We start from the raw sequence: 24237 nt of genomic DNA, 5'->3' as shown, positions 1-24237 counted from the left end.
ATACTGTGTGGATCAATATATCAAAATTGAAACTGAAAGGTTGCTGTATATTATATTGAATCAAAAAGACTTTCACGTAGAGCAATTCTATGGTGTTGCGGATGCTTATCAAAATGGTGTGCAGATGGGTCATGAAACAGATACATGTGGATGCTCCCTCTTTAACCCTTTCAGGATAAATAATTTAATGATTCCCCTTCTGATCTGATGCCCTCAACTTACACACGATAGACTCTGTAGAGGATGATCCCCAAAACCCATATTTTCAAGAGTACATCAATGGGTTGAACATCTCAGGTTTCCCAACTCATATTCAGATAACAGAGTTAATGATGTGGTGGCCATCCCTCACATTCCTTTCACATCTGGCCCAGATGAGTCTGGATTGCCTTTTAAAGGTCATAAGCAAACAATTTCCTGTCAATCTGGCTTTCTCCCTCACAATCAATAAATCTCAAGGTCAAAAAATTGGCAATGTTGGTATTATACTTCATGAACCTGTGTTTAGTTATGGTCAGCTCTATGTTGCATTGTCAAGAAGCAAGTCAAGCCAAACTACAAAGGTAGTGATTCCACAGCCTGAAAGTGGCCAGCCGTCATATGAAACTTCAAAAATTGTTTAAAAGGAAGTCCTCTCACATTTTCAGAGTTTTTGATTCTCTCTCTCCTCAACATTTTTCCAAACATTTAGGCCCTGTTTGGCTGCCGTGTTATACATCATAAATTTGAACATTTATGACGTATAATGCGGCAGCCAAACGGGGCCTTACTTTTTCAGTAACAAATTTTGTATCTTTTCCCCCAAAATAAATTGCCCTTATTTCACCCAGTTTTCACTTGAAATGTTGTTTTTCCACCCATTTTTCAGTTAAAAGTTGGTTTCTCCTTTGACTGAGTGAATGCACAGTCACCCTGAAATTGTATCATCAAAGGTTTGAAAATTTTATATCATTTCCTTTGATCTCTCCCATTCCCCTTTGGGCCTTTCCCATCCTGTGACTTTCACACCCCCTGTAACCCCAAATTTGGGGGCTATGCCCTTGTCCTCTATATAATGATTTTATCCTTTCTGTACACATAAAACTACACAAACCAACACCAAACCTCAGGTTATCATTTTTATTGGGCAGGGGGAGGAAAGTACTTTCAATTGATTTGATTTGTTTTACCTTTCTCTATCTTAAGTTGTATCACATCACATCACATCACATCACATAAAAAAACCAAGCAAACAAAGGGAAGGGGGACGCACAACAAAAAATCAAGACAAAATAAGGAAGCCAGAATGTGCCAGACGAGGAGAGAAAGGGCAAGTAAGGGGGGGGGGGGGGGGAGGAGAAGAGAAAAGGAACCAGAAGAGCCGGGGGGAACGGCTGGAGCTCTGGGACGAAAGAGGAAGAGTACAACCAGAAAGCATACAAGTAGCAGACAAAAACAAAGGGGAGATAAGTGTTGGCAGGGGGGGTTCAGGAAGGAGGGTGCGGCGCTGGAGGTATAGAGGCGACGACGGGGTCAGAAATGTCCATACTCCGACTCGTAGGGCTCAGCATCATGGCGAGAAACCGCCGCAGATGTAGTCGGGGTGGGGGTCGGCGTCGGCGTAGTGGTGGGCGCATCAGGGGTGGTAATCGTGTTGGTACGAAGAGGCTCAGGTCTGGCTGTGAGTTGCTGGAGTTGGGGATCTATCGTTTGGGAATCATGAACCAGACGCGCCGAGTGCAGATGAGGCGGGCGAGGGTTCTGCTGGAGATCATGAGAGAACGATGGAGGAAGATTGATCGGTTGGGTCGATTGACCATTAAGGCTAGGATGAAGATTTGAGTTAAGACTACTACTGCCCGCCGGAGTGATGCTGCTTGTGGTCGGCTGCAGGCGGCCAAGTTGTTGCTGCTCTCTCTGTCGCCTTTGCCGTTCCTGTTGCTCTTGCTGGTCCAACAAGTATCGCCTAAGTCGATGCATAACTTCGACTGGCAAAGTCCTGTGCAAATTAGTATTTGTTCGGAGGATGCAGCACAGTTTCTCCAAGTCGTCATAATACTTTGTCAAGTCTGGGACATTCGTCGTTCTCGCTGTTGCAGCTGGTCTGTAACTCGGGACAGATGATGACAAACAAGTCGACCTGGACATTGTGAGGTCGGGTGGGGCTTGGTTCGCAAGGTTTCCATTCGGCCTGCACGATGTGTTCTCTCCACTTAGATTCGAATTTGTTAGCTGGCTAGGTGGATACTGGGTCGGTGCATTTTGTAACTGGGGCGGATTAGGCGCAGAGGTACTGGCAGGGTTCATCTATAATGCAGAAGAACCAGAAGAAAGAGTACGTAAGTGATCAAAGGATAAGACCAACGAGAGGCGAGGAAAACAAACAAACCTCGGGCGAGACCTCGTTGAGCGTCGATCCACCTTGCCTGCTAGGATTGCTCATCAGGATAGTAATTTTAGGCTTGGCAGTAGAAGGGCCGGGAGTAGCGGGCGCAGACTGGTTGAGCTCATCCTTCGCTTTGCTAGCTCTTTGCCGAGGTGGAGGTTTGGGTCTGCCGTTGATATGTGTCCTCAATTTCTTCACCGCCCGGGGGATCGGAATTCCAGAGCAATTGGCACACATAAAATCGGCTGTTGGCCAATCTTGTTTAGGCTTCTTCATGATTTCATCAGCCCTATCATGACAGACTACGTGTTGCCATATCTCGCATTTGTCGCAACTGATCACCTCACTACCATCATCCTAAATTTATCGAACAAATACCACCGGATGAATAGCTGCTTTTCCCATCACATAGATTCACGTCGACGAGCAGAAGTGACTCACCACGTTCCTCCCACTGACGCCACAGATCTCGCAATTTAGTTCCCATTGCTCGGTCGAATCGATAGATGGCACTGAATTTTCAACACCGGCCTTCGCCACTTTGACAGCCTTGCCCAGAAGTTTGCTCTCAGCCCTCAGTCTGGCTCGTTCCGCCCGTTTGACTTCGGCTTCTCGTTCACTCGCCTGTTGAGCCTCTCGGATCGCTATGTTTCTTTCTCGCTCTCTCAATCTGACCAATCGCTGGTCTTCTTCCTTTTGCTTTTTGGACTCTTCTTGCTGTTCGAGTTCTTTTAATCGCTTGGCTTCTAATCGGTCTGAATGCATGCGGGTCTCTCTGGTCATCGTGTCTATTTCCATTGAGGTCGCTTGAACAGCCTCTCTTGTAGCTAGCCTGCTGGATCGCTTTCGTTGCGCCATGGCCTCTTCTTTCTGTTTTCTAGCTTCCTCCTCCTAAGATGATTTAAGAAGAAAATTTGGGAAAATAAATCTGGATATAAATCCCCTTGCAGTTTTTTTTTGTGTTGTGATAAGACTTACGTTATGGGAAGCCATGACTTCGGGTAAAATTTCATTGTTAATGAATTCGACCAGCTGTTTTTCCGAATGACTTTCGCTATTTTCAAACTGCAAATAAAAGTTTTGCCAATCGTTCAAATCCGCACAAACCTGTATAGTCGAAAGAAAAGGGTGTCAATGCACGCTATCTCGCTTTCTTTTGGAATGACGACATGGGGCTGAGACTCACAACTTCCCATTCGATCCAATCTGGATCAAGCGGATGTCCCTTTAACTCAGGAAAAAATGGGTCCGTATCATCCGAACACGGTTGTACTTTTTCAACATCACATCCACATTCAACTTTCGGAATGAGCTCTTTAGTTGGGGCATTTGGTTCCGGGGTGACAGGTTGAGCAGAGGGTTCGTGGATCGGGTCAATGATTGATTGGGCAGGCTTGGGTAGATCAAGTTGAGCATTATTTGCTTTGCAGTCGTCCAGCTCAGATAGTCGAACATTGCTGACGGGAATATCACTAGGCTTCTGGTCCGGATCATCCTTCACAGACATTGTGACTACTTCCGCAGTTTCAACTTCCATCTCTTGTCCTGGACACGAGTGTTCGGCTGTGGGTAGTCTCACAGCCTTATCGTCGCATTTAGGTACATCGTCGGTTCTTTGCTCGGTTTTGTTTACATCGGGTATTTCATCCACTCTCTCAGCAGCTATACTAGGGGCCTCGGACACAGACTCACTGGTGAGGACTGTCGAGGGATCTGGACTATCAGAAAGTTCCGAGAGGCTTTCATCCACAGAGGCGTTATCCGTCGCGACGGGCATTGACTTCGCTTTCATAGCCATCGGCTTCGACTTCTTTGGGTTGGATTGGCGAGCGTTGACGACATAGTCATCATCGTCGCTCATCTCCGATAAATCGCTGGAGAGGGCGGTGGATGGCTGTTTAGAAGTAGGTTCAACTACTTCATCTAGCCAACCGGGAGGTACATCCTGCCACACCTCATCATTCGCGCTCCTTCTTGATGATCGTCGCCTAGATCCGTTTACACCTTGTTTGGGCGCTTTTGAGTTTTGAGGAGCGCCAGTCTTCTTGATCACAATCATCGTTGGTGGACGTGGCGATATCGATCTGTTACTGGACTCCGCCTGAGTACCGCGTAATCTTTGAGATGATCTTGTGCCTGTCAATCTTGCTCGCTTGGGATCGGGGAGAGCACCGCTGCTGCACCGGCGGCTTCGGTTGGTAGCAGGGGTGGATGGGGTAGTGGGGGACTCCTGAGAGACGTGTTTGCGTTTGGGTTGTTTAGTTTGCGCGTTCTTCTCTTTTTTCTTTGAACGTGCCGGGATCCGGAGAGTGATTGCTTTAAGTGGCGGCTGGGGCTCTCGACGTTGGACCCAGAGGCGGCATTCGATCCCTTGGCCACTGAGCCAGTACTGGTTCCCTTTAGAATCAATCCCACAGCGTTCTTGTCTCCAATCAGAATGTTCATCCAACCCCACAATATTAGAATTATAAGCCTTGTGATCAACGAGGCGCCGGAATCGGTCCAAGTCGGTTGAGGTACTGAAATGCCATTCGCAAAGCTTAAAAAGAGACTTGAGCTTGATAGTTGGTGAAAGACTTGACCAGAGTATCGTACTAGGCCCTGCTGGATTCTGAGGTGCTGGGCTTGAGCTTTCACTGGAAGGTGCATTGAGTGGCTTGGGTTCTTCGGCGTGATGAATGAGATCTTCAGGCGAAGGTTTATCCGATGGATGTGAGTCTGAGGGTAGTAAACCAGAGCTTTTTGCGTCGACTGGATTGGGATTAGGTAATTCGACCGCCGGGCTCTGCGTATTTGAAAGTTGAGGGGTATCGTTAAGGGGTTGGGTATCAGGGAGGTCGCTTGCAGTCTGCTCAATCTCTGTGGCAGGGAGAACGCTTGCAGTTTGCTCGCTTTCTGAGACATGCTGGGGCTGAGACGGATCGATGGGAGTTTGATTGCTGACGGGAGCTTGCTGAGAGGTACCACTCTTAGCTTTGGTCAGTTGAGCATATTGAGAGTTCAGGTCGTCGACGGTGGGCAGGGTTGAGAGTGGGATGGCCTCTGCGATGTAAACATAGCCAACGGCTCGTTTGAAGATCTTCGGTTTGGGCTTGGCAGGTTCTGCTCCGAGAGGGTTTGCTTGCGGTTCCCGTCTGAAGAATTCTCTGCGCAATCTTGATTCCCAATTGGAATGACTAGTGGCAAAGTGAAATGTATGAATTAGGAGCCGACGCGTTCGAATTGGATAGACTGGCTTACTTTGTCGTTCGATCGCCCGTCAGAGATACCAGAAGTTTCGGAATCAAGATTGGGAGGTATGAATCGGGTTGACTGCCATCTAAATCGGCTTCGAGTTTCTGTTGAGAGGTCAAGAAGGGTGCGTTTCAAGATCAACGTTACGTGCAAGCTGGAGAAGAGAATCGTAGGAGTGAAGTTAAGGTGTTCTCTGATTATGATTTTATCGCGACCAGTTTGACTGGGACTGTGTTTATGTGGTGATTGAGCTTACTGAGATGGCAAAGTTCTGTATGGACAGGGCTGGTGCGAAGATGTTGAGGAAGTATGAGACCGAGAGTAGTTCGAAGCTCCTTCTGATCGTTCTGAGTGGGGGTGGGAGTGATTGTGTAGGATGGATGATGCGACTGATTTGTTGTTGTTGTTGTTCTTGTTTGAGTTTTTCGTGGTTTTCAGGATGTTGTTCTTGGGGTTGTTGTTGTTGTTGTTGTTGTTCTTGTTGACCGCTCGGGTCGTCCATGGTGGGCTCCGATGTATTTCTCTCTGCTTCCCACTGGCTGTCTCTCTTGACCTCTCAGCTGCTCCTCGGGTTTAAAACACACTTTCTGACCTTCCTGACCACCAGTTCCCGAGTTTTGTCCCTGGATGTATGCATCCCTGAACTCAAATTGCATAAATCAGCTGACAAGTAAATAAAACAAATTCACCTTTGTCCCTCTGCTCCCATCCCCCTTTCAACTTCCTCAATCACTCAAATCCGCACTACATAACCAACAAAGATTCCCATTCGCATTCATGATCAGATCTAGTTCTTGATTCATTCAACTGACTGGGATCCTTTTTCATGTCGCAAGCTGAGCGGGGCTAGATTGTATCAGTCAACATCACGAAAACGATTGGATGGTTTCAAAACACACTCAAACAAATCATGAGAAGGTCACGACATAGTATGGAGGCATGGAACCGACTTGTCGGCCAACATCTTCCGATTTTCTGGATTTCGATTTTTGGTGTAATTTTTTGAGTCCTGCCGTCGGAAACTGGAATCCAGCGGTCAAACATTGATTCCACTGCCAAACTGGCCAGACTTGACAGAATCTGTATTGATTTCCCAGTCATACCGGCCAAATCAATCCACCTGGGTGCCGATTCCACATGGGAAGCCAAAGAAGTTTCTATGGTAATCACATGGCTCATACATGCCTGTAACAGAGGCTAGCCCTGCGACAGATGCGGAGCCCTGTAACAGAGGCATACCGGTGGCGCATTGGGTAGCATCAGGGGAATATGTCTTACATATGTGCAGTGATTAGCGAAGCTACTGCAACTGGTTAGTGGGCAATATTTGTTGAGCGGAGCTTATATGCTATTAAGAGTGTTCAAAGTTGAAATCATAAAATTTTCAATGCATAAAATCATAAAATTATAAAACTTTCAAGTGATGATTTCATATGTACCATTCTAGAAATGTTGCTCTAATTGGAGTGCTTGGGTGCAACATATTTTTTTCAGCTTAGAATTTTATGATTTTATGGTGTTATGATTTTATGCAAGTCAACTTTGAACACCCTAATTCTAATACCATTTAAGAAATATTTACATATAGAATCAACCCTTACTTTTTAAAATTTGAAAGCGACTAGCATAACCATGGCTAATTTTGGTGACAAATTCAAACCCATAGTTAAGGATTTAATTCATTCAGGAAAAACAACCAATCAAATAATTAACCATTTGAAAGATGTTTACTCTATATCCGTTCATGAACAAACCTTAACACGACGCAAAGCCAAATGGGGTTTAACCCACCATGCACTTCAACAGACAAACCAGCTTGAAGAGGAGATTCGGCAATACTTCCATCAAGGGCTACCATATGCCCAAATTCATCATCTTCTCTGCACAAGACACGGTTACGTCCATGGTCAAAAAACTGTGGAACAAAAAATCAAAGAAATGGATCTTCGGCGTCGGAAGGAGGATGTAGGAAGTGACGACAACGAAGGAATGGATATTGTGATAGAATGCATCAAGAAAATTCACCAATCACCAGAAGGACGTAATGCTGGTTATTGGAAGCTGAAGCAACTGCTTCAGACTAGGTATGAAATTAACATTCATTAGTAAGTGTTACATGTCAATATTACTTTTCTCACGGAATAATCTGACAATAATAATATTGTTGCACTCTGCAGCGGAAAAGCTGCTTCCCTAAATCAATTATTGGATCCAGAAGGAGTCGAACGGAGATCCAAGAGGGTTCTCAAGCGGTGTGTCTTCAAGGTTTATGGTCTTCTGATGGTCACAACAAATTGAAGAAGTTTGGAATCACTTTGTATGGCTTTATTGATGCCTGGAGCCGTAAGATCTTGGGACTCTTTGTCCACACTACCAACAACAATCCTCGACACATTGGATATTACTTTCTTCAATTGGTCAAAAAAGAGGGGGGTATCCCACGACTAACCACCACTGATTGAGGTAGTGAGACAATTCATCTCGCCGGACACCAAAGTAATCTTATGCGCCAATTCGGAAATCTTGAAGAGCTAGACCCTGATCAATCTCACCAATATACAAAAAGTGTACACAACCAAAAAATAGAATGCTTCTGGTCTCAGATGATGCGACATTACAATGGCGAACTTATAAATTAATTATATGAAGCGGATGAAAGTGGAAAATATGACTCCCAAGACCCTGTTGATCAGTTAGTATTGTATCTTTTCTTTGATTTTATATTTATTCTGAAACTGATTCCAATAATTTCTCTGCTCTTCACAAGTCTCCTTTTCATTTACCTATGGGTACCTATTTTGCAGGATAGTCTGGACAAATGGATCAATAACTACAATTCATACAAGAGGCGTATCAACAAAAAAAGCATGCTCCCTGGTGGATGTAGTGCAAATGTGTGTTACGAAAATCCTGAAGAATACAATGCGGAGGATGGACTAGTACCTGTCAAACTCTCTGCTGTGCTGGAACTTGAAAATGAATTTTATCCAGATGCGGAGGATCTGCTCCGAACTTGCCCCCAGTGGTTCAGTGAAATGATGGATCTTTTAATAACTGAAATGGAACTTGACTTTCCCAAAATAGACACTCAGAATGTTTGGAGTACACTTTCTTTGTTCAGAACTGCTGTACATCTTTACGACTCCGCTTGGCTTGAAGATCCAACCAACAATCCCTCAGAAACAATTGCTGCACAGGCAACCTTGCTATACAATTTAGCCTCTACTCCTTAGAATTTAAATATGTGTTGCCTATGTATAGATGAAACACCCATCAGTAATTTTCAGTTGCAAGGTGCACTCAGCACTATTCCCAGAAAAACAAGAATAGCTGCTATGTACAAGCAATACAACGCGCTTCCAGCTTCTGCGCTATTTTGTTGTGAAATCAGATAACAATTGCTCCGTGTTTCTAGACAGAAAGAGCGCTGCGGTGCCTCGACCCATCAAGCCGCTATTCAGCAGTCAGCACAGCAGTTTTCCGCTGCTCAACAAAGTGGTTTTTACTGCAGGGTGCTAAAATCGGGTAGTTTTCCCCCTCAAATCAATTGGCAAAAAGTTCAGTGGCTCACCTGCTGCTAGAAGCTAGCTAAGTGTGGCCAAAAAAAGCTTCAATTTTGCGACGCTTCCCACGCTGTGGAGCAGAGCTGTTGCTATGTTGAATCAATGCCTATCAATGCTCCCAATTTTCATCCAGCTTTTTAATTTGGTGTTATGTAATTTGCTGTGTCGGGAACAGGCTATGTACATACCTACTGGGTTGATTATACATGGAACAAAACAACCCACAAACCAAGGAATGCCCCGAGCTTAACAAAGCCTCTCCGAGGAGGCGTGGAGCGTCTCCGAAGGAGAGGCTTACCTCTAAAGTCACACCATTGGCCCTACAGACTCAAGAATTTCTGGCAAAAAAACACATATTTTATTTTCAAAATGTTTTTAAAAATGTAGTTTTTATTTAAAAAAAAATCTGAGTAGACAGACTTGTAGCCTGCAATCTCAGCTTCCATTTTACAGTTTTTTACCTAGCTGACACACATAATTACTAGCCCACTCCACCTACTGTGAAGTGGTTCTGGAGAGGTGATCCAGCAGTTTTTGAGCTCAAAATTTGAAATTCCCTGAGCCCGCGCGGGCTCAAAGGGGGGTATTGGGTACAGAAATCCACCATGTAACAACATTTACAGGACGTTTCTTTCAAGGGGGGATGGATATGGGGGAGTTTGAAGTGGGGGAAAATAAGCTAAGAAGCTTGCCATTCCAATGGTGCAAAGGGCGCGGGATGAATCAAGAGGAAACAGGGAGATATTGGGGAAAATGGGGGAGTGTAGGGTCCTCCCTGCCATTTGTCTCAATCCTGTAGGGCGAGACATGCGACTTTAGAGGCAAGTCCCTCCTTCGGAGGTCGCTACGCTCCCCCGAGGAGGGTACGCTTGTGTTAAGTTCGGGAATGCCCCTGCAGCTGAGTTGTCCCTGCTTTATCGGGTTATGTATTCCCCCTGCGAATCGCTTCGCTCTCTGCAGCTAAATTTTCCTTGCTTTTTCAGGTAATTCCCCCTGCTAATCCCTTTGCTTGCGCGCCATCGCGATTCACAACCAGTCATACTCGAGCTAGCCAGAGACCTTCACTGCACTGCACAACATTAATTAAGTAGCAGACCTTTTATTTTTTCCATGCCCTCTTTCTAATCGCTTTCTAACTTTGCAATATTCTATACTCATCACCAGGTCGCGATTATCCATTCTAGCGGGTTGCGATTAGCTGTTTTAGGTGTTTGCCACTGTACTTCCAACCAGGTTATAATTCTAGTTCGTTTCGTTACCCTCCGAACAAATAAAAAGCACTTTCTCCAAAGCTATAGCTAATCTGATTGCATCCACCGATAACATCTTTTTGCAACAGTCTCCTAGGGTCTGCTTCGCGCTCTCCTTCAAGCTCCCCTCGGAACGACCAAGGCATCAACCGCAAGCAACTGTAAGTTGAAAAATACTAATATACTGCTAAACTCACCTTCAATGGAAGGTAACTTTTGAACAGCTACCTGATCCTATTGCAATATATTAAAGCTGCCTTCCAGCCTGGATTTGCAGCCCATCGATAGCTAATTTTGATTAAACGATCGGCGAAACCCCATGAAGATTTCTGCTGTTTTGGACACGCTTCTGATTGCTATTGATTGAAAAACTTTGCAGTTAATATTTGCTCCTTGTAACTCCATCACCCCCTGAGAATGGCAAGGGCCCACAATAAGCGGTATGATTTTCTTTTCACTACTAACTTCAACAATTTGCTGATTACCTCCTCCCTGTCTTCTTCTTCAACTTCGACCGATTCTTTTTCATTCTTTTTGATAACTTGTGCTACTGGGTGGTATGTTGGATGTCAGTGCTTGAAAATTGTACTGGTGACCGGCATATCACACAGGAACCACAATGCTTCAAAACAAATGTCAAAGAACCGGAACAAGTCGAAAAAGAAAGCTGAGGAGCATGCCTCTTTCCAGAAGAAAGCTATAGGTCCTGATACATCTGATCGACTCCACAACTTGTTTTGATGGCAGCGTGTCAAGTTCAAGCTGCTGAACCTTTACCCTTCAATTCCACTGGACAATAAAAATGATCCGACTCGTCCACCCACTGATGCAGAGATTGCAGCAGCCGCCAAAACTGTTAGGGACTCATTTTTCCTTTTGAGATTTGGCCAAACCGTGGTATGGGACCCCTTAGATAAAACTTCCCTCATTGCTATAATTGAATTCACGCCTTGGCATGAGTTAACCCTTGAAGAGATAGACGACTTGAACTTCCTTTCCACTTTTCTACATCACTCCAAAAAGTTCATCAATTCCGTTTCTTCCTCTAAACAATTCTGGGGTGGCCTCATGTGGGCCATTGGCTGGCGGAAGTCTTATGACTTTATGCAGATCATTGGAAGATGAATCAAAAAATTCACTCCTGCCAAAGCAAAAGCATATAATTCTCATTTTGAACAGTCCTCCCGTGCCAGAAAGATTATTGGACACTATTTTAAACAGTTAGGCTCTATTCCTTTTGGATCAAATCAAGAGCTTATGAAAAAATACAACCTCCCTTCTTTTGACTCCCTTTCTTTTGGTGAAACACCCAAGGATTCCAACTGTTCTCCTCATATCACTTTCACAACAAACAGTTTTTTCAATGCTCCTCATACCGACAAAAAAGATGTCTCTGAATATGCCTTTGCCTTATTTCTTCCTACTTTCTCTGCCACCGGTGCTTTAGCCCCTCCCAATTCTCAATATGATGTTACTGCTGGACCATTTGTCTTTCCCAATTACAAACTTGGTCTCAATTTTGATTATCAGCATGGTATTGTTAAAATGATATGGAAAGCCAACCAATATAAACATTGTACTTTGAAGCCTACCCCTAGTTCTATATTTACCCGTCTTGGAATGTTGCTCCAAATTAACTTCAAACTTGTGAACGCTTGTAAAAAGAACATAAAAGGCCATTACAAAAATTTCCGTCATTACTTTGGTGATCATTTTTACTACATGTTTTGCAGTCTAGGAAAGGCTGCTCTGTTGGCTACTACTTTGTTATATTTCATCATTTATTCATTCATTAGTTTTTTTCCGTAGAAATTTCAATTTATACTTCAATAACAACTGCAGTTTTGTAACAGATACCAGACCTGATCAAACCAATTAACAACTAAAAACCTTCTTATTCCAATTTTACTGCTGATATCTCTGAAAACATGATGATCGTACATACTACTCTGGCTCATTATTACTTGCCCAACATGAATTAGGCAAGCTAGCACAGTGCAGCAATTGCCTGTCTTTCCTGTTACAAATCTGGAATGGAAGTGGCAGGCAATGCCTATTTTTGATGGCAAAAGAAATGATCATTGTATTTTGACTGCCAAAAAGCCGTTGCCCTTCTGCTTTTTATTATTCAATGTCTCATAAGCGCATAACTTACAAATCTGTTAGCCAGTTTGCTGCTGCCCAGCCATGTAAAAATAACAATGTGACATCTCTTATTGAACTGGGGGTCAGTTTTTTTGCCCAGAACACTAATGAAAAGAACCCAGCAGGAACAACCTCAAGACAAGATCCAGAAGAAAAGATGTTGAACTTTTAAGCTTTTCATTGTATCTATGACTTTGATATTTCTTAAGTAGTTGTAAACAATTGAGATTCTGAACTATGCTTTTTTCCTCAATATGTAAAGGTCTAGTGGAGTGAAACAACTGAAAAAAAAAACGTTGAAATACTCTATCTTACTTTATTGAGTTTGAGTGGAATGAGTGTTAAGTAAATAAGGGTTCACAGTTTTGTCAGTTGCATGAGGAGCTTGGGTGCTTGGGATTTCATTGTTGAATGTGAAGGGACCAGACACTGCAAGAAAAACTCTAGAAACTGCTTGCAGTTGAGATGCAAGAGCTCAAGGCAAGCTGTGCCTCATGCAAGAATCAAGCACTGGTTGATTCCATGCACATTGTATAATTTATGCAAGAGTGAGTCTGAGGTACAAAAAACTGAGTGCATGCAGGCTCCAAAATACTGAGTTGATACCTGTGAAAATTCCCCTTTCATGTGAAAATTACCCTTTCATGTGCACATACCCCTTTCATGTGCACATGTCCCTTTTTTATGCATTCACCCGTTTCATAATGTGTACATACCCCTTTATGTGCACATACCCCTTTCATGTGTGTGTGTCCCTTTGTGTATCCCTTTAAGGGTTCTATGAACCATCACTGGAAGGATTGGCGGGATGGAGGGCCAAAGGCCAGAAGGCTATATAAAAGGATGATATTTCACTAATGAGTTGTGAGAAGTAGTGGAAAGGGAAACCTCAAGGTGAAGACCAGCTTGGGGAAAAAGAGAGAATGAGAGCAGTCAAGTATTACAAGCTTATATAGTGGATCCTACAATGTAGATGCATATGCATATGTGCATCTAGCTTGACTTCTGTTTCAGTAAGGGAGAAACCCTTACAATCCCTTTCATGTGCATGTATCCCTTTCACAATGTGTACATACCCTTTTCATCATGCATTCATGACCCTTTGATGTTTACATGATTGAGTTGTTTACATCCCTTTCAATACCCCTTTCATCATTCAGGTGATGTTTACATATCCCTTTCATGTGCAAAGACCCCTTACTGCACATACCCCTTTCATGCTTACATACCCCTTTAATCATTTGTGTCTTTTATGTGTTAATACACCTTATCACATTCACCTTTCATGTGTACATATTCCTTTCATATGTAGATATCCCTTTCGTGTGTGCATACCCCTGTTATGCTATTCTGGCTGGATTCAATGGCAGATGGAGTATTTACTAAAAGCAAATAAAAGGTTGCTCAGGGGTATTCTCATTTGCAAGGTTGAAAATTTGCCTCAGCCTACTGCATGTTGGTACACACTCAAGGTGCACCAGCATGGAATTTGGGTGCTTGACTCCAGCTTGAGCTGAGGCTTGATTCAAGCTTGCTGCATCTCAACTGCAAGCAGTTTCTAGAGTTATTCTTGCAGTGAGAGGGTGGAGTCCAAGGGATTTGCTTCAAGCGCGGTAGCATGCTCTTGAACAGACATGGTTGAAAAGAAAATTGTTGATAAACACATTTGGCTCAATATGAGACCACTGAGACCAATGAGTACTAGAAAAAATGGACCCCAGTGTGTCAATGTCAATATTTCGTCATACTTTATAATTTTATTTGTTGACTTACTGACAGCTCTGTTTATGAAACTTAGGGCAGAAAACCCGTCAAAATAAGGGTTTTGGGCCCTAGTACTATAACTGTACTGATATAAACACTGGTAATTTAATTTACCAAACTTGTTACGTGGCTAATATGGCCACTACAAGGGTTTTAACACTCTGTAACAGAGGAGGAATTAATTATGTAATTATTAATTACAGGGAATTAATTTGGCGTAAAAGTAGGTGGTAAGCACTTAACCTGATTGGCTGCTTGACAGAGGCGGTGGTCTTATGGCAACTATTTATAAGGATAAAGCTTTAAATATGCTAATAAGGGATTTTTGATGATTTAAAGGGTTTAATCCAGTGGATTTTACGTGTTTGGGGATGGTTTATAAGGAAAAGTGGCTACACATGTAGCAGAGGAGAATATTCACGGCAAACTTACAGTTTATGGGCGGTGAATGATCTGGGGGATCTTTTCCTGAGGGCCAAATAGGCCTCTATTTATAGAGGGGACTTTAGTGGGCGTAAACACTGAGTCCTTTTCTCCCTATGGGAGTATCCAGGGGTGTAGCCATGAAAAGGGCTTGGCTGTGGGTAATATCATTATATTGTAATAGACTAATTTCCCTGACTCTGTCACATGACATGTTTATAACCAATTGTCATGTGAAAGAGCTTCAGTAGAAGTCTACATAATACTTTCACGGGGTATTTTACACGAGTAATATTACTCATTAATGTACAACAGTTTATTTTTATGTACATTGTTTGTTTTACTAAATTTATGTATGTAATATTATTTTTGGGCGCTTTCTGGGGCCAATTCTTATTTATACAATTAGTACATGAAGGAATAGGAATAAGGGGGTACTTTAAGTGGGTGACCCCCCTTAATTTATGATGAGGAATCTGATTCTGCAATAATAATTTAATAATTATTATTATTTACTAAGTTATTTCAGTCTTTTGGATACTTGATGTATCTCTAAGGCTGACACTTACGCTGGGTTCAAGTCCACTATTTTGGGCTTGCTCATAAGTGGGACAACACCCTTTAGGTTTGTAAAGGTGAGTTGTCCATGTGTGTGGTTGTATGTCCAATGCTGGAAGGCCTCCATTGAATGATCGATTGCCGGCGAGTAATCGTTCAGGTTAGTCTTAAAAGTTTCTGGAGCCAAAAATGTCTCCCATTTTCCGGGAATGTATTCTTCAAAAAAGTAGATCTTCTTGGGTTCATCTTCAAAATTTGAAATTGCTTCAGCTTCTGTTAATGGATAATTTTGGAATGGTTGGCCCAAGTTTTGAGGATCTGGATACATTGGAAAGGCTTGCACAGTCTACCAAAACCAGAATGAAACAATCAGTTTGATTCAGTAATAACAAAGTCAAAAAAACTACCTACACGTAAATCCTTTGCAATACATTTGAGATCGGATGTAGTGGTAATAGACGTCAAGATCAAGTTTGTAAATAAAGACATGAATTGTTGAGCTGCAGCATAGGATCACATCCGGTATATTGGAAAAGGTAGGTAGCTGGTAGTTGGATGTTCACGTTTAGTGCGGCATTTTGCCACCATTCAGTGGATGTCGAAGCTTGGCCTTTATAATGGTTCCCTGTTTGCTTTGAGAAATGACATCAAACTTATCGACCTGATAGTGTACTAGCCAACAAAAGGTATCTAGCCCATTTGGATCAAGCTCAAGCCTTTTCCCCTCTGTCCAACCTTCAGCGTTGTGATCGGTAAAAAGAGTTGATAAATGATCAGGTGTGCCAAAGCGATCCCAAGAGAGATTGGATGGATCAATTATTGGATTTAATACCCCTAAATAATCGTCAAAAATTGTCTTTATCAGCTATTTGTGTCAATTTTGACAACTAAGAATATTTCAAGCTCACATGGTGGGCACCTTGGAGTGAGAGCCATTGAAATCGGAATCGTTTGGATTTCATGAGACTGATTTGAAGCAGATATTGTGGATGACAAGAAAGCTGGAGTTGTTTGTCCACTATACGAACTAAGGCTATTGGACTGATTGGTGATTAAACTACTCGCATTATCTAGACTTCTAGTTTTGTTCAGCTTTGCAATTGTGCTACCAGCAACGGTACAGCTAGTCTGATTTTTTGGAGGATGGCTAGAAGTTGGCTTGGGGTTAAGAAACGTGATCGAATCAAGAGTCCCTAGTTTGGATCCTTCCTCGCTGACACTAGCACAATCTTCTTCATTGTCTTCTTTTGAGCAGTGCTTCTCGTAAACATTGTAATTGAAGATCAGATCAATAGATTTGTTCTGCTCAAGGTGAGAGATGAACAATAACTGGTCTTCAACCCCCAATGTCTTTGAGCCCAATTTAGAAAATTGAAAGTGATCAGAAGAAAAGCTTCCCCATTTACTGAGATTTAGACCAACATATTTATTACAAAGTTCAGAAAGTAAGGTGTTTTGAGAGTTCAAGCTTTGTATATCAATCCAGTGTGGTGATTGGAGCTCCAAAAGCCTAGGCTGAAATTTACCCCCAACCCTTATCTCAAAGCCGCACTGAACAAGTACTCGATCCTGTGGGTTTGACAAAGAAATAGCACCTTTCACTTTGTTGGGCGGGGCAGATTTGGGTTTCAATGCTTGTGGGTTCCTAGAGGAGCTGGTCGGATAAGGGGCAGCAGAAACCCTTTTTGATCGAGCAATATTGTATGGATTTCCAGAAGGAGGCATTACTTTGACTTTGTTGTTGTTTGCTGCTGAAAGGGGGCCTGGAAGATGAGCAGCTGGAGTAGATTGATCATTCCGTATACCTTGACGCAGTTTCTCTTTAGCACACATCAATGCACTTCCCTGTTTTGTGCTCGTAACTGAAGTTTTGGCGAAAGGAACTGCCAAGCTATCTATCAATACCAGAAAAAGCAGATTTCATAGAAATATCTTATAATTGCTATAAGACCAACGTACCAGCAGATGCAGCATTAATACAATTCTGACATAATTGCCCCAAAATGGATGGGTTTTTACAACAACTGATGCACTGCATTCTAAAATCCAGTTTGAGTCAGAATAGATCAAATATCTCTCAATTATTTGCAAGCAATTTACTTACTTTTTCCTTTTTATAAGATCAATGGGATCACTGAAGATTTACCGAATCAGGGTAGTTTTCGGAGGGGAGTAAGAGTAAGGGTATACACTGGTGATGGTGCAGCGTATGTCTTTGGATTAATCTGAAGAAAATCAAAGCATATCAACTTGTGTGGCTTGGAGTAACTCATGTGCCTTCTATTTCGTTGTCTAACATGTGTCTTCTATTGTGTGACACAATTGAAAAGAACTATACACGCGTTTGGAATGAATATAAATTGCTCGTATTTCCTTCTATCTTGTTTCTATCACGTTTTTTCCATAGTGACACATTTTCGCTTCAGTCTAGTTCATCCTTCTATCATGGCTTATACAGATAATTCGTGATGGAAGGAGGAACAAATCAGAATATGGCTAGATTGGCATCTCCATGCCAGGTTCATGGGTTTCATTTGTTTTGTCTATTTTGACGATGGGTGGCACTCACCACAAATGGCTGGATATGCCTGGCCAGCAGGCGCCATCCTGGCCACTTTGGCAGGTGAGTTGGCCATTTTGGGATGATTTCACCATAATTTCCGAAATTCTGTCCAGATTGGAGCTCCAGAGCCTCCATATCACGAGAGAAGCTGGAGAATACTCATTGGACTATCCAGGCACGTAGGGAAAACCAACATCCTGCTTCATGATGGGCTGCAGAGGTGCATTTTGGGGTTTTCTTGTGGGCTGAGACTTTCTACTTCTCCCTTCCTCAGGGGAAATTATAAACATTTCATGAGTCAATGCTTACTTCCAAGAAAGAAGGTTATTCTGATTCATGTGTACCATTCTCTGTTTTGGCCAAAACAAAGTCATGCGATTCGGTTACCGACATCTGAAGGGGGTTTCTAGGGTCGGTGAGGACACTCACTGTGCATACATATAAGACTCTTGTTTTTTATTCTTGGGTTGTGGTTTGTAGTAGAAAAGTATGAAAATTAATAAACTGCCCGCCCAACAAAATTAATCCGCAACAAAAAGAGCATCCAGGTGAGGTACACGCAGGACCAGGCCACAGCCACAAAAAAAAGGATGAGTACTGTGGTAATCAATGATCAATAAACTGGTTCAAGATATTGAAAAAAGAATAAATAATCCTGATCGGTTCGGAAGACAGTGGCGGGTAAAATTACAACAATTGATCAAACAAGAGGAGAGAAAGGATTAAGATATCATGACTGGACTGGGACGTGCATGAACATACCGACAAAAAGTGGGTTCAGATGCGAGAAATTAGCTTCGGTCGCTGGGGTGAGGAGAGGATGAATAGGCAGTAAGAGCAAAGCCAAGGACTCACGAGGAAAAAAATGCATCGAGCCAAGAAAGTGAAGAGGTCATTTTTTCCGGCGAAAAATCTACGCAATCGCTTCTTTGTGGTGGATGGCCACAGAGGTATTCAGGCCGTTGTTCCGCTCGTACTTAGCCTTGTGCACAAAGATGCTGTCCGATTCAAAGAGGATGTCCATGTCTTCAAGACTTCTACCCGCCGTTTCGGGGTACAAGAAATAAATGTTGGGTAGGGTGAAAAAATTGAGAAGACCGAATCTGTTTATTTTTTCCGAAACGAGGGATAGAGGTACACCATATTGATCAGTTCTATTGATCGAAATGGGGGCATTTCGAATGATTCTTACAGAATGAATGTCCAGTAGGTGATCGAGTTGAACAAGAACGGCGCGATCTCGGTAACGATTCCGTTTCCTATCGACCATCCAACGACACTCCACTGGAAGATGAAGCGAAACAGAGGCTAGATTAGATCGAGACAAAATGAAACATTGTGTAGCTCTACATACACAGCCACCCTTAGCTCGGGCATACAAAGGCATGATTTCGGTGGGCACTAGCCACGGGACGGTTAGCCAAGCTGAAGGGAACAGAAATTGCATCAGAACGCATCATAGCGAGAGACAGGGACGCGTCCTTGCGAGAGACAGGGAGAAATCAGTGGCTTACTGGCACCAAAGGTAGCTGTGTAGATGAAAGTGAATCTGTTGGGTTGAAGCACGGATCAAAATTTTGAGCAAAGCAGGCTTCGTAACGATGGTGAGTAAGGACGAACGCGGTAACAACATTTCCCCACGATTGACGATCAGTAGTGGATAAAGAAAGGTCCGTAACGTATCTGATGTGATGGATATAATCAATTTAGTCAGATCAATAGACGAATTGATTTCAATCGGACTGAGAAGGACGCGTCACCTTGCTGCGATTCCACATATCAATAAAGAAATCCCCATAAGGATAGCTCCCCAATATAGCGTAACTCGTCTACCCATACGATCAAGAGTCACAATGGCTACAACGACGCTCAACACTGTCATGGAGAATTTTAATCAACTTCGTGCGATCTGGATTTGGATTGGTGAAGGATGACTCAACTGTAAGATATATCATTAATACCGGAGAGCCTTGGTGTTTCAAAGCAAACAGGTTGTTAGTTAAATCTCTGAGAAGAAGAAAAAACGGAGAAATGCTATAAGGGGACCTACAAGTCTGCCTTATACTCGCTATAGCCAGCCTAATACGCGCCCGATGAAGGATTGTGATATGCCTAAGAGTCAGCTCGAGTTCATGGGGTGTTTGGATGGTGATCGGTGGCACGGACCTGTTGGAAGACGGTCGGCGCATAGACGGTGACAACTCCAATCCCAACCAACTCTTGCATGATTTGGAGCCAGATGATCAACCAAGTCCTACGACGTAGATGCTGAGGGTCGTCAACAAACAGCATAGACCAATATGTAATTGCACCTAGATTGCACAAACAACTAATCAGCTTGATTGGCGCAAATGATGGGCTTAGCTCTGATCGCGTACCCTTTTCTTCCATTTTGCGTTCCTCTTGGACGGTCTCTAAGATTCCCTGAAGTTCAAGCTCCACACGTCCAGTGAGCTCTTCCTCTGAATCTCCCTGTTTGTGTCTGAGTACCGAAAGAACTTGCCGGGCATCTTGATCGCGGCCCATTTTGGCCAACCTAATCAGATCTTCCTGTTAGTATTTGTCACAGGAAAAAGAAAATAGTCGGACTGACCATCGAGGGGATTCCGGGAACAGGGGAACCAAGATTAGAAGAACAATCAAGAATCCAACCTGGATTGATATACCAGCAAGAATAAGCATGCCACTCAATCTGTAACGTCCGATTATATTCGATAGGCCAACCTGTAATGCCAAGGGTAATCTCCATCGTAATGATTGATTTTTTTCACGCAAACCAAATTCAATCCACTAGTGAATCGATGTCCAGTTTTTTGAGAGGCAAACATCAGTAATACTTCAGGCACGCACACCAGCAAAGAATTAACCAACATAAGCGGTGGCGAGTCCAGCGATATTAAGCATGACTAAATGCGATTAAAATTGAGGTTGATGATTTTTTTTGATGCGAGATCAGAAGTCAGAAGAATTAAGCATTGGAAAACAGGCTGAGGTATTGGCTTACATTCAAAGCCCATTGCAGCACCTCGACCGGAATGATGCGAAAGCTCGGACGTCCAGACGGGCACTAAGGCATTCAACTGTCCAGTTCCAACACCCGTGATTACTCGAGCCAAGCTTTGAAATACATAGATCAGGATTCAGTAGTTGCTTCTTAACTTGACGTCAAGTCTTATTTCGAGGAAATGGTTGCCTACCACATCCATGTAATCTGTTGCGAATTGCATGTCGTATAGAAGTGGAATTGAGGGTCAGTGAACAAAATAATCTCAAGCGAAGGAAACTAGATATGACAAATTATACATTTTGCGCGGAGGCTTGTAGAGAGGCGCCGATGATAGCCCAGAAGCAAGCAAAGACGATGGCTGTGGCGAACAGCGTGAGTGTCAGGGTTGTGCGGATTTTTCATGTAGTCAACAGACTCTGGTTGGAAACTACCCACTTTTGAGCCGTCCAATCCGATCGCCAAGTGATCCGCCGAGCAAGGCGCCGATGAACGTTCCCTGCGAAAATTGGAAAGGAAAAGGGTAAGCTGGCCAAATTCAAGATCCAAGTGATCCGGGGAAGAGACAATCACTTGCCCCGTAGTAAACAGCAACGATGCTGTGAGAGGATTGGAATTCTGAGTGTCAGTAGTGAAGAAGCGCAGCTGGGGGAGGATGACTTACCCTCCTATCTTCGCAGCATCACCATCAGTCTGGGGCTGACTGAATATACCCATCCTCTGTTGATAATCGATGGTGTTGTTGACGCCTAGGTCAAGGTAGCAAGGTCAGCTTCTTGCTGCTAAAAATTCTTTGAAACAGACATAACTCACCCGACATAACACCCTAAGTTCGCAATCGATCAAAAGAAGAAAAGGAATCGTCAAGCTGATGGTAAAAATAAGTTTTGGTACGATATTAAAAAACCAATCGACATCACACCCTTAGTTCGCAAGCAAAAGAAAGAGAAACTGTCAAGCTGATGGTAACAGTAAGATGTGATACAGATATGGAGGAGCTCACTGGTCAAAGCCATAAAACCTGTTTCAGCACCAAGAAAGAGGCATGGACATGTTGATCAGTGAGTGGCAATCGAATGGACAGAGATCACCGTCAATGAGCCCTCCACACAAGGGCGGAAGGACATGAATCCAGCTCAAAGACCTACATGATGGCGATCCCAGCTACAATGTTGACTGCCCATGACATGTTCTGACCCTTGAAGGGCACTTGGCGGCTTGGGGAGTATCCACCGGGAAAAAACTTGGCGTATTTCCATTCTGGGGGCGGGGGAAGATGTCGCAAGGAGTTTGCAGATGGACTAGATTCCTCGGTGACATCGAGGCCAGCCAGTTTTTTCTCTCTCAGGATGTTATTGTGATCAGGTTCGACATCGGAGGAAGTATGCTCAAATGCCATCGGGCTCGATTGCGCAAGGGTGTTGTGATTAGCGGGAGAAGACATGGTTCTCTGATGCGGCGTGGCGGTCTGATTTAGTTTCGGCTAATGGTGTCGATGTGCTGAAGGTTTTTTAAATTTGGAGTCTTGAGAGATGACGAGTGGATGTGTGCGTCTTTTTTTGCTTCTTCTCCACAGGAATTAGGAGATTTGTGGGGGTCTTAAATACCTTGAAAGCTGACGAATGCGGAAGACAGAGAGAATGTTAGTCGGACGGCAAGGATTGACAGATTGAGATTAACAGATTATTGAAGGACTGAAAAGGAATCGGCTAAAAAGATGGAATGTGAACAGCCAAGTTAGACTTCAGGATTTTCGTGGATGATGCAAGAGGGGTCGGAGGGGATGGGTTGGCGGATAGTTTATGATAGCAATCAGCCAGTCGATTTGCTCTTTGACCCCAAACAAATCGTCATGCACCAATGTGTATCGTCCAATGGTCATTGCCATTGGCCAGTGGTGAACAAGGTTCGGCTGGTCAGCTTTGCAAGTCCCGCTTCGCCTTGTCGCCCGACACGCGAGACCTGCAGCAGCTTGCAAGGCGGACCACCAAGCCCGCTTGGAGCTTTCCCGGCAATCGTCCAGCTCACGCATCAAGGTCCGGGTTCTAAGATATGGACAGCCTTTGTTTTAGATCTTCGGAACTTCGGGAAGATTTGATCCAAACGGGCATCGCATTGAGGAAAATGCCTCGCTAACGCTGTGCTATGGGGAGGACTGCTCGACGTGCACATCGTCGTTATCTTCTTCATCTCTTTACGGCTCCTCCCAGGGCCTTGACAACAAGTATTACATTAATCCTCCATGGGCCCCAACAGGGCGGTCAGGGCGGTGTACGCATTCGGCGCTCGAGCTTGCGCGGCCGCCTGGAATGGTCGACGTTGTTGGGGGCCCCAAGGCAGTTTTAGTAGCAAGGACGGAAGCTCAGCTCCAGTCGCTTCGACAGCGAAGTTTGGAAGGCCAGACAGACGCGCCGCCCGAGCCCGCAAGAAGATAGCCGACAACCTTCAGCAAGCCGAGACATAACTGTCTCGCCGACATGCCAACTTCCCATAGTGTCGGAGTCGTGATTTCTCGTTTTGCATAAATCCGCTCGACTTCCTCGGCAATTATGATCCATGTTGGAAAGATGCAGATCTCACCCCTACCCCCCCCCCCCCCCCCCGTCCGCGGGAAATTTTGATCTCCCGGACTTCACCATCGGATCTTCACTGTGTTCTGTGCGTGATTTGGCAGAACTCTATCCATTATATATCATCAAGGAATCTTGACCTCTCCGCTGATCTGCAGTGGATCGCGGAGACATCTTACAGGAAACAAGCGGGGTGTTCCAGCTGCGGCTCGGGGCACCTTTCATGGCGGAGGCGAAAGCGACCGATTCGCATCTTTCAAGCAGGGTAAGCTGCCATCTTTGCTATTTGTTTTAGGGTGTTTTCTCTTGCACAAGCAGGTTGCGCTTACATGGCAGGCGCGAAGGAAGCCTCCGAACGTGGTGCTCGCCTATACTTTTGCTCAGAAGATTTGCTCATAAAATGGTGTTCACCGTTATGTTGTCAGTGAACAAGATTCAAGCAAAGTGTTGAAACCAAAAGTGACACATGTGGAGAAAACTTTGCAAGATCTAGAATAGGACCCTGGAAAGCCCCGACCAAGCCAACATATTGTCTTTTCCGTAAAGCTTGGATGATTTCTCAAAATTTCTCGTTTCGTTGACCGAGGGAAATGCCACATTTTTCATATCCCTCCGCATGCGGCATCTTGACAGATGTCAGATAAGGCCCAAGGCCAAATCCACCCCCAGAGCCAACATCCTCCAGTAGGTGGTCTATGCGTTGGGTTAGAGAAAAACCGAGTTCATATTCTGAACCGGAGTGCCTTTCTTACCCCTTCAGCCGGTGCCCATGACCATTGACCGCTGCCATCTGCCAGT

General features: G+C 43.9%; 5 protein-coding genes across 5 annotated transcripts; 1 reads left to right on the top strand and 4 right to left on the bottom strand.

The window, feature by feature from the left end:
* Nucleotides 1-1682: 1682 nt before the first annotated feature.
* PtA15_5A56 (uncharacterized protein) lies at nt 1683-6427 on the bottom strand (the record flags this gene model as incomplete). The annotated part of the gene is made up of 10 exons (XM_053169345.1): nt 1683-1967; nt 2039-2186; nt 2228-2286; nt 2369-2722; nt 2807-3256; nt 3344-3472; nt 3552-5541; nt 5606-5703; nt 5856-5988; nt 6357-6427. 10 exons carry the CDS (start codon nt 6425-6427, stop codon nt 1683-1685), a joined length of 3717 nt encoding a protein of 1238 aa, XP_053020041.1.
* An 8882-nt stretch (nt 6428-15309) lies between these two features.
* Nucleotides 15310-15791, bottom strand: PtA15_5A55 (uncharacterized protein; the record flags this gene model as incomplete). Its single annotated transcript, XM_053169334.1, has 2 exons — nt 15310-15648; nt 15714-15791. 2 exons carry the CDS (start codon nt 15789-15791, stop codon nt 15310-15312), a joined length of 417 nt encoding a protein of 138 aa, XP_053020040.1.
* A 2987-nt stretch (nt 15792-18778) lies between these two features.
* Nucleotides 18779-21689, bottom strand: PtA15_5A54 (uncharacterized protein; the record flags this gene model as incomplete). The annotated part of the gene is made up of 17 exons (XM_053169323.1): nt 18779-18968; nt 19058-19149; nt 19220-19290; nt 19380-19414; nt 19486-19548; nt 19626-19740; nt 19806-19834; nt 19916-19944; nt 20032-20177; nt 20244-20401; nt 20459-20517; nt 20590-20655; nt 20737-20771; nt 20870-20982; nt 21288-21368; nt 21534-21618; nt 21683-21689. 17 exons carry the CDS (start codon nt 21687-21689, stop codon nt 18779-18781), a joined length of 1374 nt encoding a protein of 457 aa, XP_053020039.1.
* Nucleotides 21690-21868: 179 nt separating this feature from the next.
* PtA15_5A53 (uncharacterized protein) lies at nt 21869-22313 on the bottom strand (the record flags this gene model as incomplete). Its single annotated transcript, XM_053169312.1, has 2 exons — nt 21869-21890; nt 22018-22313. 2 exons carry the CDS (start codon nt 22311-22313, stop codon nt 21869-21871), a joined length of 318 nt encoding a protein of 105 aa, XP_053020038.1.
* A 416-nt stretch (nt 22314-22729) lies between these two features.
* Nucleotides 22730-23333, top strand: PtA15_5A52 (uncharacterized protein; the record flags this gene model as incomplete). The annotated part of the gene is made up of 2 exons (XM_053169301.1): nt 22730-22905; nt 23126-23333. The coding sequence occupies 2 exons, from the start codon at nt 22730-22732 to the stop codon at nt 23331-23333; spliced, it is 384 nt and encodes a 127-aa protein (XP_053020037.1).
* Nucleotides 23334-24237: the final 904 nt, after the last annotated feature.

The sequence above is a fragment of the Puccinia triticina genome, chromosome 5A, assembly GCF_026914185.1.
Source record: "Puccinia triticina chromosome 5A, complete sequence".
In the NCBI taxonomy this organism is placed as follows: domain Eukaryota; kingdom Fungi; phylum Basidiomycota; class Pucciniomycetes; order Pucciniales; family Pucciniaceae; genus Puccinia; species Puccinia triticina.
This window is presented reverse-complemented; position numbering and strand designations above follow the sequence as displayed.